This window comes from Hyperolius riggenbachi, chromosome 7, assembly GCF_040937935.1.
Source record: "Hyperolius riggenbachi isolate aHypRig1 chromosome 7, aHypRig1.pri, whole genome shotgun sequence".
NCBI lineage: Eukaryota > Metazoa > Chordata > Amphibia > Anura > Hyperoliidae > Hyperolius > Hyperolius riggenbachi.
The window spans coordinates 161,948,348-161,962,461 of NC_090652.1; the positions used below are offsets into that span (position 1 = coordinate 161,948,348).

General features: G+C 42.4%; 1 protein-coding gene across 1 annotated transcript; it reads left to right on the forward strand.

Moving 5' to 3' along the window:
* Positions 1-282: 282 nt before the first annotated feature.
* LOC137525712 (hemoglobin larval subunit beta-1-like) lies at positions 283-4,230 on the forward strand. The gene is made up of 3 exons (XM_068246883.1): positions 283-429; positions 1,396-1,618; positions 4,087-4,230. The coding sequence occupies exons 1-3, from the start codon at positions 338-340 to the stop codon at positions 4,213-4,215; spliced, it is 444 nt and encodes a 147-aa protein (XP_068102984.1). The 5' UTR covers positions 283-337; the 3' UTR covers positions 4,216-4,230.
* The last annotated feature ends 9,884 nt before the right edge of the window (positions 4,231-14,114 follow it).

Consider the following 14,114-nt stretch of genomic DNA (forward strand, 5'->3'; position numbering starts at 1 on the left):
CAGGTTGAAAATAACTTAAATTAAACTTTGAGAATTCATGAATGATAACAGTTTGGCTACTGGTGTTTAAACCAGACCAGAGGAAAAGCAGTTTGCCAGAGCAGCAGCTTATTGCCCATTTTGCAGAGTTGTGCTGGTTTGTATTCTGCAAAGGTCAGTGAAACTCTGAGATCTAATCAGGCTGGAGTGGGGAGAGGGACAGTGACTCAGCAGGAATCCGCCTTGGGTGGGCATTGCAAAGTTTCCTATAAAAAGCCATTTTTCTCCTAGAACTACACACAGCCTACAGAGCAATAGCATCACCTCTAAAGCCACCAAGTCCCAACTAGCTACAACAATGGTTCACTGGACTGCTGAAGAGAAAGCTGCCATCACCTCCACCTGGAGCAAAGTTAGCCTGGAAGATGCTGGCCATGATGCTCTGGGCAGGTAATAACTAATGACATGGATTTAGTAGACTGCTATTCTAATTATATTAGGTTTACATTGAAAGAACCTTTATACTGTTGAATTATTTTTCAGCAGTTTTTTTATTCTATATTTCCTCCAATCACAATTTATTATGTCTACTTCACAAAAACACATGGAATTAAAATTACAATCATTTTAGTGGAATCGATAATGTTTTTTTTTTGTAAATATGAGATATCTCCATAGTAAACATGGGGCCTATTCATCAGTCACCATCAGGCTTTGGTAATGTTACAGATTTCTGTACTGCTGAACTAGCTGGTCCAGTTAAATCAGCAGGTGAAGCAACACAACACTACCAAGTTTATTTGTTATTTGTCATAGGCTCTTAGGACCTTATTCAATTAACTTTTTCTCTAAGTTTTCTCCTAGATGATATTTTTACACCCTGGCCCATATGCAATTCTCTATTTCACCTCAGTTTTCTCCTAGGTGATATTTTCACAACTTGTCAATAAAATGCCTTGTACACCACCAGCAAGCAAAAAAGTACTCAAAAGAATTTTGACAGCAATTTTTCACCTACTTTTTGGTACTTTTTCTATTGCAAAGAAAAATTGAATTGCATATGGCCGCTTATATGATATTTTTACACCTTATCAATAAAATGCCCTTTAAGCCAAATTTTTGACAGTATTTTGTCATCTACTTTTTGGTACTTTGTCAATTGCAGAGTGCTGAAAGGTTATTTTAAAAGAAAATAAAAAATGATCTCCTAAGAGATAACAATAAGGAGCATTAGCTCAACTAATTAAATATTTTTAAACATAGTACTAAATACAATAAAGAAATATGCTACAACACTACACATTATAATTTAAGTATTATAAGTATTATTATTATAATTATATGTAGCCACTCTTTGTTGTATGTAACAAATGGGATAAATATATGATGCATGTATATTTGGTTGTGTTTTATTAGGTTGCTCCTCACCTACCCCTGGACTCAGAGGTATTTCAGCAGCTTCGGAAATCTCTCCAGTGCTTCTGCTATTTCTGGTAATTCCAAGGTCCATGCCCATGGCAAGAAGGTAATTGGTGCCATTGACAAAGCCGTTCATCATCTGGATGATGTGAAGCACACCCTGGCTGCCCTCAGCAAGAAGCATGCTGAGGAGCTCAATGTGGATCCCGAGAACTTCAAGGTACACAACCTATACAAAATATCGGTTATATAATTAAGAAGATGTGTTGCCATGACATCTCATATAATACAGAATGAGTGGGCTCATAGTACCATCATTTGATGGGCCTCCTTTTAAGTAATAACGCTAGAGCAGAATCCTAAAGGTGGCCACACACCATACAATTTTTTTACTTTGATTCAATTTGAGCATTCCTCGCCAGTTTTCCAACTGATCGGAAGTTTCGATTAGCACCTTTGAGGTACAACACACGTATTTTCAAGATTGCTGTAATTTCGGTATAAAAGATTGTAAACTCCGAAAAAAATTGGTTGGTTATAAAAATCAAGAGAAACAAGTGAATAAATAAAGTTTGGTATGTACTGAATAGTTACATACAATTTTTCTGGTTTAATACAATGTCACAGTCCATCACACACCATACAATTCTTTATGAAATTGGTCTGAATTTTCCAACATGTCCAATCTCAAAAATTCAGAAAAACAGGAAATTCGATCAATTTCTCAATCAAAACAAATAAAAGCTTTTGATTTTTCAGGACAACTGATCGTATTTATCGAATTGGTGTAAAATTGGATTGTTTAATTGTTTGGTGTGTGGCTACCTTTAGGGTTTTGAAGCATAGTAGAATTCCAGACTATTTTTTGTTGTAGATAGGGTGGGGATGCCTTAAAACCCTTCTGAGGCTGGCATTGCCATCTGAGTGCATTCCCTTTACAGACATTCCTTTAACTTCCTGTTACCATAGAGGGAATCTCTCCAGTGGGACAGAAAGTTGTAAAATACTGTATATTAGAGTTATGCAAAGAAGTTATAACCTTTATCGTTTTTTTATTGCTGCCAGTGTTACTGTTGGAGGGATGTACTAATTTCCTGTTATCAGTTCCATTACAAGAATTAAGAAGCTACATTTCCAATGGGAACACGTGTGGCTAATGGCTATATAATCCTAACAGATGTCCTAACCCTTCTGTACACTACTTAAACATATACTGCTATTTAGGAAGGTTTTAACTTATTATTTGATGTAACGGTCTTTTCACGTCTAACCTCTGAAGTGAGGGAACAAAATGAGTTGCCATGACTACTAGAACTGCTGTAATTTCCTGGTGTGATGCCCTCTGGCCCCAGAAACAACAGAAAACATGTGGCATTCTGAGGATGGGCATGTGGTAATCCTGGAGCTGCTTAATCATTCAGTCTGAACATTTAGGGGGAATACACACATCCAGTTTTGACTGGCCAATGTTTGGCCAATTTTACCACTGTCATGCAATATGAGGGCCAACAGGTTTTGAATACTATGAACAGATTGTTTAGGTAAGCTCTCACACGACGTGGAAGTCATAAAATTGGCCAGTCATTGGCCAATCAAAATTGGATGTGTGTATGCACCCTTAAAGGACATCCGAGGTGATAATAAACTGATGAGATAAACAATAGTATCTATCCTCCTTCTCCTAAAAATGACTTTTTTAGATATCCCACAGTTTTATTTTATATTTAAATCTAGTTTTAAGTTTTTACTGTTTCATTGTCTCTGCTCAATGACACATGCATTGAAGTATGACTGAGCTCAAATCTATGAATTATTGACCCTTTTTATCTTTTTCCTGCTCACAAAAGCCATTTGCTGGCAGGAAAGTGTTTTATGGCTGTAATTCCTTATCAGTGAGGGTTGTGCTATAGTCTGACCCAGTCCAACCTGGTCCCAACCTGGACAGAACCTGTCACTTGCATATCTGATTTTTAACTTTTTCAGGCATAGAAAGAAAAAAAAAAGGAACACAGCCTAGTCATTTGTGTGCTTGGCACTGTACATACAGATGTCTAGCTCATCATATTACATATCACCTCGGTTGTCCTTTAATCAGCTGGAATGTGAAAAACTGTATCTCATTGTTTTTCCAGTTTTTTTAGACTAAATTGAAAAAGATCTAATCACATAACAGTATGTGAAAACATGAGTTAGGTAACAAAAAGAGATACATATTTCCATGCACACTCAAAACACACGGTGGCGTAGTGGTTAGCGCTTTCGCCTTGCAGCACTGGATCCCCGGTTCGAATCCCAGCCAGGGTACTATCTGCAAGGAGTTTGTATGTTCTCCCTGTGTCTGCGTGGGTTTCCTCCGGGCACTCCGGTTTCCTCCCACATCCCAAAAACATACAGATAAGTTAATTGGCTCCCCCCTAAAATTGGCCCTAGACTACAGTACTTACACTACATAATACATACATAGACATATGACAATAGTAGGAATTAGATTGTGAGCTCCTTTGAGGGACAGTTAGTGACAAGACAATGTATATACTGTACAGCGCTGCGTAAGATGTTGGCGCTATATAAATACTAAATAATAATAATAGTTATAGTATGTATAAATTCAGTCACCTGCGTTTCTAGTTTTTGCATAACCCGCTGAATTTCTGTGCCTCTGATGCTTATTTTTTGTTCCATTCACAGCGTCTTGTTGATGTGCTGATCATCGTTTTGGCCACCAAGCTGGGAGCTGCATTCACCCCTCAAACCCAGGCTGCCTGGGAGAAGTTCAATAATGTCCTGGTGGCTGCTCTGAGCCATGGCTATTACTAAATCTCTGTGACTGTATTACATGAGGAAAAATCTTCTTTCACACTTCTACACCATCAGAATAAAATATCCTTTAATTAATTTTCTCAGTTTGTCTTTATTTTTTACAGTTATTTTAAGTTACATGATATATACTCTAAATAGCTGTGTAACATATGTACCATAATTATAGCTAACAGTGACATTAACTAACTGTGTATATTATAGCTAACTGTGGCATCCCAGCCCAGACTGCCTGAAAATAACAGCAATATCTTGGCTCCAGCTCTGATCCATGACTGGCAGTAATCCTGTGTCTGTAGGACTGCTGTGACATCTCCACTTATATTTCCACAGTATGGAAAATAAAAATACTTCCTAAACTAAACAACTGTGGTAAAGTCCCTTTTTTCATGCACCATATTATTTATATGAAATACCTCCAAACTTAAAAATGTTTTACAATGGTTAAACAAAGTTAAAATAAGTAATAATTTGGCTAGTTCTTATGTGATTAAATTGCTATTTCTCAGTGCTACATTGTGTGCAGAGTACTTACACTGGCCAACATTCATATCTGGGATTCATTTTACCACCTCCATGTAGTATGAGGGTTTACCAACACAATCTGCGCATAGTATTCAATGTCTGTTGACACTCATACTACATGGAGGTGGTAAAATTGGTCAATCATAATTGAAAGTGTTTACAAGGCTGGTACACACATCCAATTTTGATTGGTGAATGATCGGCCACATTTTCTACTTTCATATAGTATTCTCATACACAATGCCTACACAATATGTTCATAGTATTCAAAACCTGTTGGCCCTCAAACTACATAGAGGTGGTAAATTTGGTCAGTGATTGGCCAATTAAATTTGGATGTGTGTACCAAGCTTTAGACTGTAGTAAGGATATAAAGCCTGGTACAAACTTTAAATTATGAATGGCCAATCAGTAACCAATATTACCACCTCCATATAGTGTTAGAGTTTGCCTACACAATCTGTTCATAGTATGCAATATCTGGACTCTCATACTACATGGAGGTGGTAAAATTGGTCAGTGATTGGCCAATCATAATTGAAAGGTTGTTCAAGGCTTTACACTATGGCAGGGATTAGATTATAACCATCTCTGAAATACAGTTATTAAAGAGAGAGTGACATCTCTCAAAATTCAGGTTTTTATTTAAAAAAAAAAAACTCTTTAAAGGGGGACTGAAGAGAGAGGTATATGGAGGCTGCCATGTTTATTTACTTTTAAGCAATACCAGTTGCCTGGCAGCCCTGCTGATCCTCTGCCTCTAATATGATTAGCCATAGCCCCTGAACAAGCATGCAGCAGATCAGGTGTTTCAGACTTAAAGTCAGATCTGACAAGACTAGCTGCATGCTTCTTTCTGGTGTTATTCAGATACTACTGCAGAGAAATAGACCAGCAGGGCTGCCAGGCAACTGGTATTGATTAAAAGGAAATAAATATGGCAGCCTCCGTATACCTCTTACTTCAGTTCCCCTTTTAAATCAATGCCCTAACTAAAACGCTGCATCCCCACGGCTGCACACTAACTAAATCCCCCCAAACTCCCCGGGGCACATTGCGGGGAGCGCTTCCGTGAAGAGACAGAGCTTTTGGCTGCAGCTCTGCCTCTACACACGTCCATCAGCATGGATCGCCGCCTCTCCCCGCCCATCTCAGTCTTCCTTCACTGAGCGGGGCAGGGGAGAGGCAGAGATACGTGCAGATTGACATGCATGCAGGCAGAGCTGCAGCTCAAAGCTCTGCCTCCCCGGGCAGAAAAATCCACAACCAAGAAAGTTGTGGATTTTTGCTGGGGAGTTTGGGATGATTTAGTTAGTGTTCAGCTGCGGGGATGCAGCGTTTTAGTTAGGGCATTGATGTTAAAGAGGTTTTTAAAATGAAAACCTGAATTTTATGAGACTTCAGAGTCTCTTTAATATGATTATATGCTCTTTGCATTGCAATTCACAGTCATTATAAAGCGTGAGTTATACAACTGACCACTGTGAACCTAGCCTAAGGGTGGATTCTCACTGTGTGAGTTGCACAACTCATGCATTATTTTGTGTATGAACTGAAATGGACACTGTGTGCGTTATACCATACATTAATTCAAAGCCTGCATGCAGTGAGTTAGAATAATGTAATCCGTTAGAACGCAGAGATGTGAACAGGCCTATAGAATTGTATGGGCATTGAGTTGACATACAGGATTATTCTTTAATACAAAGGATACAGTATGGTGTGAATTCCCCATTAACCACTTCCCCTCCCCCGGGACGAGTAACTACATCCCTGCAAATTCCCCCTTCCCCTTGCAGGGACGTAACAACTACGTCCCTTTCCGCCACGCACTCACATTCGCATCCCCCCCACGCTCATCATCGCCGCCAATTGTTAGGCGGGAGGTGAATGAATGGGAACATAGGTAATCTCTGTCCCAGTGTGAATTATCGCAAGCATCGTAGAGATGCAGCGATCATTTGTTTTCTTCCGACGGAACCCATTGCACGCATGACTTCCAATTTAGCGTACTGTATGTACGCAATAGGAAGTAATGTGCAAGGACATGTTGTGGCCAAATAGGAAAATTATACCTATACACATTTAAAAAGGACCCACAAATACATTTTAAATTAACACATTACCTCCCACACTATTCCATTATTACCCAATTTCTTTGTATTCAAAAAAAAATTACAATTAAAAAAAAATTACATAAATAGTTACCTTAGGGTCTAAACTTTTCTAATATGTATGTCAAGAGGATATATAACTGTTAATTTTGAAATGATGGGCTTGTAAATAGTGACGGACGCAAAACTGAGAAAATACACCTTTATTTCCAAATAAAATATTGGCGACATATATTGTACTAGGGCAGGGGTAGGGAACCTTTTTGGCCGAGAGAGCCATAAACACGACATATTTTAAAATGAAATTCTGTGAGAGCCATACAATATGTTTAAAACTAAATACAAGGTAATGTGTACATTTTATGCAAAACAAACACTTTTAAAGTACAATAAGTGTCTGAATTCTTTTAAATAACGTTGTTATGCAGTTGCTAACGGTTAGCAACTGCATAACAACATTATTAAAAAGAATTCAGATACTTATTGGTTACCATTAGCACTTGATAAATAAAGTACTTCTTACCCTGCATGAGATGGCTAAGGGTGGTGGGTTGGGAAGGCCGGTGTGGTGAAAATTTTTGCAACTGGTTGCAATAATTTATACTTGTATCTATCAGAAAGTGCAACGTATCCATTGATCTCAATGTATTTGTATCAGAAAATGCAACCCAACCCTACTCTCACGCAAAATCCTCCTCTACAGGGCAACTAATAACCCCCCCCCCCCCGGACAGGGGCGAAACTAGAAATCACTGAGCCCCCCTGCGAAAATTTGGATGGGGCCCCCCCATAGGTGCCAAATAATCGTAATGGGGCAGCGTTTCACTATAAAATAATTGTAATGGGGCAGCGTTTCACCATAAAATAATTCTAATGCAGCAATGTATCACCAGAAATAAATCGTAAAGTGGGCAGCATTTCATCATAAAATAATCATAAAGTGGGGAGCATTTCACCATAAAATAATCATAAAGTGGGGAGCATTTCACCATAAAATAATCGTAAAGTGGGGAGCATTTCACCATAAAATAATCGTAAAGTGGGGAGCATTTCACCATAAAATAATTGTAAAGTGGGGAGCATTTCACCATAACATAATTGTAAAGTGGGGAGCATTTCACCATAAAATAATCGTAAAGTGGGGGGAGCATTTCACCATAAAATAATCGTAAAGTGGGCAGCATTTCACCATAAAATAATTGGAGCGGCAGGTCAGGGTGTGGAGAGGTAGGTCAAGGTGCTGGGTGGGCAGGTGATATTGCTTGGTGGGTGGGGGAAACAGTTGAGGTGCTGGGTGGGTAGGTGATATTGGTTGGTGGGTGGTGGTGGGGAAACAGGTAAGGTGCTGGGTGGGTAGGCAATATTGGTTGGTGGGTGGTGGTGGGGGAAACAGGTGAGGTGGTGGGTGGGTAGGCAATATTGCTTGGTGGGTGGTGGTGGGGAAACAGGTGCAGTGCTGGGTGGGTAGGCGATATTGCTTGGTGGGTGGTGTTGGTGGGGGAAACAGGTGAGGTGCTGAGTGGGTAGGCGATATTGCTTGGTGGGTGGTGGTGGGGAAACAGGTGAGGTGCTGGGTGGGTAGGCGATATTGCTTGATGGGTGGTGGTGGGGGAAACAGATGAGGTGCTGGGTGGATAGGCGATATTGGTTGGTGGGTGGTGGTGGTGGAAACAGGCGAGGTGCTGGGTGGGTAGGTGATATTGCTTGGTGGGTAGTGGTGGTGGAAACAGGTGAGGTGCTGGGTGGGTAGGCAATATTGCTTGGTGGGTGGTGGTGGGGAAACAGGTGAGGTGATGGGTGGGTAGGCGATATTGCTTGGTGGGTGGTGGTGGGGAAACAGATGAGGTGCTGGGTGGGTAGGCGATATTGCTTGGTGGGTAGTGGTGGGGAAACAGGTGAGGTGCTGGGTGGGTAGGCAATATTGCTTGGTGGGTGGTGGTGGGGAAACAGGTGAGGTGCTGGGTGGGTAGGCGATATTGCTTGGTGGGTGGTGGTGGTGGGGGAAACAGGTGAGGTGCTGGGTGGGTAGGCGATATTGCTTGGTGGGTGGTGGTGGGGGAAACAGGTGAGGTGCTGGGTGGGTAGGCAATATTGGTTGGTGGGTGGTGGTGGGGGAAACAGGTGAGGTGCTGGGTGGGTAGGCGTTGCTTGGTGGGTGGTGGTGGGGGAAACAGGTGAGGTGCTGGGTGGTTAGGCGATACGGATATTGCTTGGTGGGTGGTGGTGGGGAAACAGGTGAGGTGCTAGGTGGGTAGGGGATATTGCTTGGAGGGTGGTGAGGGGGAAACAGGTGAGGCGCTGGGTGGCAGACTTTGTAATGCTAGCTAATCGCTCCTCTAACAATAAAAATGAAAGCTAGCTAATTGCTCCTCACCAGTCCAGCCAGCTTCACTGCAGAGTTCCACAGCGCGGGCTCGGCTGACGTCACTAGCCGCAACACTCACTCAGGCCTCCAGTCCCTGCACGCCGCATCATGGGGGCGGAGCTACAGTACGCTGGCCACGGCGGCTGGAGGAGGCGGCGCTCAGCACACAATGTGAGAGGAGGCAGTGCCGATGGAGGCACACATGCACGGAGGAGGCGGCGGCGGCGGCGCATATTTAAAAAGTAAACACAGGCTCTCTGGCCGCTCTGTCACACGTCTTTTAGCGAGCCAGAGAGCCATATGCGGGCTTGAAAAGAGCCATATATGGCTCGCGAGCCATAGGTTCCCGACCCTGTACTAGGGGAATATTTTAAATGTTGCAATAACCGGGACAAATGGGCAAATAAAATGTTTGGGTTTTAACTACGGTAGCATGTATTATTTTAAAACTATAATGGCCGAAAACTGAGAAATAATGAATTATTTACATTTTTTCTTATTTTTCCTGTTAAAATGTTAGAAGAAAATAATTCTTAGCAAAAAGTACACCCCAAAGAAAACCTAATTGGTGGTGAAAAAAAAACCACGATATAGATTGTTTCGTTGTGGTAAGTAGTAATAAAGTTATAGGCGAATACATGGAAGGAGCACTGACAGGTAAAAATTGCTCTCGTTTTTAAGGAGAAAAACCATTGGGGGTGAAGTGGTTAAACTGCCTGACAGTTTTGCTGATCTTTGGCTGCAGTAGTGTTTGAACTGAGGACCTGAGGTTAATACTTATTTTGGGCCTGTGACTGAAAGTACAGTATACAGGATCAGCAAAACATAGAGGAAATTTGCAGTTTAAAAGGAAAAAAAAGCCTTTAAATCCGTTGTACAGTTGCACTACAGTGAACCTCTATTTTAGCTGGAAGCACAAGGCTACTTAATTCCTGTAAGACCATAACTACTGTACTTGATTTATGTATCCGGGCTGAATACTATCTTAAATTATACACTCGGACTCTGGGTGTGTAAGTGTATCTGTGTGCTCTTGGAGGTGGGGGGATGAAAACTCATTGCTCTGTCTAGAGCTCTGTCTAGAGCTCTGTATGCCCTTAATGTGGCACTGTAGCCTGGGCCTGGCTAGAGAAACACAGTGTATGTGGGCTGGTGGTGCTATGAGTAGAAAGCTAAGCAATTTTACAAGCCACCAGGGCCAGTTCAAGCCCCATTTGGGCCCCAGGGCAAAGGTAACCTGGGGCCTCCTCTGCCCCCCCCCCCCCCCCCCAGGGCCCAGCCATGATTTATGTAAGCATTATAACTTACCTGTCCTGTCGCTGCCGCGTCCATGCTCTGTCTTCATCTCACTTCCTCATCTCTGTGACACAACACATCCTGTTATTACACAATAACATGCGACGGGTCTGAAGAAGATGCAGGCAGCAAGGATGAAGACAGGATGCAAGAATCCTACATAAAAATGTGCAGGGGCACCGGGGAGCAGTCAGGTGGAGACCTGGGGAAAGTGTGTGGCAGCGTGGGGGGCCCAGCATGGTTTGGGGGCCATGTAGCAATTGCCCCCTTTGCCTGACAGGTAATGCTGGCCCTGTAAGGCACCGACACTGTTACAAACCTACATATGGAATTGGAGGTGGGGAAACTCTTTTGTTTGCTGTGCATGATTCTGCAACTGCATAACTGTTTATGTGATAACAAAAAGTGGGCAGAGCAGTACAATTTATATATGTTGCCACAAGACCTGCACCATAAGGCTGGGTCTAAATATTGAGCATGAGCAATATTCAGTCATATTGCCTGGGTTAACTACTATACAATAGTATTGTAGTTGGTTGGCGGGGGGAGCGAGGGAGGGATGGGGAAGAAAATAATTTAAAAAAAAAGACTTTTTGTAAAAAAAAAATGTATTAATAAATAAACATTTGGGGAGAGATAACAGCCCACCAACAGAGAGCTCTGTTGGTGGGCAGAAAAGGGGGGGGGGAATCACTTGTGTGCCAAGTTGTATGACCCTGCAGCGAGGCCATAAAGCTGCAGTGGCCTAATTTGTAAAAATAGCCCGATCACTGGGGGGGGGGGGGGGGACCTGTGGTCCTTAAGTGGTTAAAAAGAAACATTTCTAAAAGTTGGAAGTGCCATACTGGCCAGTATTACTTTGGTGTATTTCGGGCACCTGGGTGTGGTGTATTTCAGTGTAAGCATAGGGAAGAATTTAGGGGTTGGAGGGATATATCAGGAATGTTTCTGTTCTTTCTACTTCTCATGTTCATAAATGGTAGGTCAGCACCCTTCCTCCTGGGAGTAGTGTGCTGTACTGGAATGCCTCCATTACCCTCCGAAGTATGTATCAAGCAAACCAAAGTTTCCAGAATTCCAGTTACACCACAGTAATTTTTAGCTGGTGAAGTAAGGACAGTGACAGCCCACTGTTTCAAGCTGTTAAAGCTATTGTGAGTTGTGAATCTAAAAAAAAAAAAAAGCCAGATACTTACCTGAGGAGAGGGAAGGCTCTGGGTCCTAATAAGCATTCCCTCTCACCTCCCGGTGCCCTCGGTGCAGCGCTGGCTCCCGTGTTTGAATCCCCCGTTGCGGGGGACTTCTGAAATCTTTGGTAGCCAAGTCCTCCCGAAGACAGGCAGCTCCATACTGTGCACGTGTGAGTGCGCAAGAGAGGGTGTGTAGTATGTAGTGGCCCATCTTCAGGCCGATTCTCACTTTAAGCTCACCATGTGACATAAAATCGGTAATATCACAGCCTTATTTACACCCACATATTTCTGATACATTTTTTGATTAATAAGTACAACCCATTTATACATCACTTTGTTTTGAGGTGGTGCGAACAATCTACCGTAATTACCTACTACAAATTAGAGCCAATTTTGGGGGAAGCCAGTTAAACTACTACTGTGAGGTTTGTTGTGGAAGATAAGTGGCAAGAGCCTGCACTGCACTCCCTCACAATCCCTTGTTATAAACAGCAGTGATCACAACAATAAAGTCTAGCAAGTCGAACTATTTATTTGTTTAAGTATTTAAATAGCACTGACATATTACACAGCGTTGTACAGAGTATATATTGTCTTGTCCCTCATAGTCTAGGGCCAATTTAGGAGGATGCCAATTAACTTATCTGTAGGTTTTTGGGATGTGGGAGGAAACCGGAGTGCCCAAAGGAAACCCACACAGACACGGAAAGAAATACATACAAACTCCTTGCAGATGTTGACCTGGCTGAGATCCGAACCAGGGACCCAGCGCTTGCAAGGCGAGAGCGCTAACCACTACGCCACCGTGCTGCCCTACTATGAGCGGCTTTCAGTCACATGATTATTATAAGATACCATGGCCTGTATAGTCATGGCTTGTGTGACTGTCCCAGGCTGGGCTTCGTATTATGCATTTATATGGCCTTGCCTTTATCCACAGCATCTAGTCATGTCATTAAATGATTATCTGATGTCTAATGTCCTTAATATAGTCACAGTCCACGTTTCTGTCAGTCTAGGTCCCTTTGGGTTATTTTCCAAAAACGATGTGTTGGTGTCCTGTGTGTCAGCACTCTGGCTGTAGCATTGCATGATTTCCCAGTGCTCAGCTGCTGTATACAAGACACATGTCACGTTAAATGATAGGGCTTCCTGTATGATGAGATAGAACTGTGGTACATGGTGTAATGTGAGAGAGGTGTCACATGAGAGCTCTCTGATTATGTGTGTTCAGTTAGTTCAGTTTAAAGGCTCCTCAACAGGCATCTGATATTCCTCTGCAGGGATGATAAATACTGTGAAAGCTCAACTCCAGTCAAATAGCCAGTTACACAGCTTGAACTGCTTTCTCTAATAAGAGATTTGTAGCTACTTTGCATTGAGCCAGTTGTAGTGCCTCTGTTAAAAATCCCATCATTTGTTCCTCTTAAGTGAACCCGAACTCTTGCACAGGACAGAAGGAAAACAGAGTTTAGCCTGTCTAATTCTCCCTCATCTGTGACCAATTACAACTGTAATTTTATATCTCAGTTCTGTGATCTGGCTACCTCGGCAGAGCAGATAATTGGTAAACACAGGATGATAACCCTATGCCTGCTCCCGTGAAAGCAGGAAGTAGGCACACTGCAGATTTATTGCAGCATTTGTATCAGCGATAACAAAGAAATGTTTTTCTTTAAATATTATTATGCCTCTGCTTATCTGCTTATCTTTTAGAGCAGAGAGGAAGTTCTGAGTTCATGTTCGCTTTAAGTTGCCTGGTTATTTTGTAATACTGCTTCTCAAACATCATTTCCCATAGAGGGCACATACCTGGCACTGATTATGGGCAGGCAAACAGGTGTGTGAACATTGGATTCTGTCTCTGTTTGTTTAAAGTGCATCTTTGCTGTACATCAGCAGTTCTTCTGGATAATTAAGGTGGCTAAACTCCGCTGTAACATTATGCAAGTTCTCAGCATGTGGCACCTCATACAATTCTGATGTTTGTGTTTACTACTTGTCAGGGGCGTAGCAATAGGGGTTGCAGAGCTTGCAACAGCATCGGGCCCTTGGGCCAGAGGGGCCCCGAAGGGCCCTCCCTCAACTACAGTATTAGCTCTCTATTGGTCCTGGGCTCATAATCGTCACTTCTATAGCTACTTTGAATGAAAGTTGTAATCATTAAGGGCGGGGTGGGGGTTTGGGGGGGGGGGGTTGTCGACCGGGGGGGGGGCGCCTTCACGATCTTTGCCTCAGGCAGCAGAAAGTCCAGGACCGGCCCTGCCTGTATGCAATTAGCTTTTTCTCCTGTGTTATCGCCTAAAAGATAATTTTCATATTCTCTTTAAAGGAGTCATCGGGCAGTATTAAAGAAAATAAGTGCACCTTACCGGGGGCTTCCTCCAGACCCAAGCTCCCAGCACG

Coding starts and splice junctions, on each gene's coding strand:
- LOC137525712 (XM_068246883.1), top strand. CDS start 338: ATGGTTCACTGGACTGCTGAAGAGAAAGCTGCCATCACCTCCACCTGG. Junction 430..1,395: donor GGCCATGATGCTCTGGGCAG/GTAATAACTAAT, acceptor GTGTTTTATTAG/GTTGCTCCTCACCTACCCCT. Junction 1,619..4,086: donor TGGATCCCGAGAACTTCAAG/GTACACAACCTA, acceptor TTCCATTCACAG/CGTCTTGTTGATGTGCTGAT.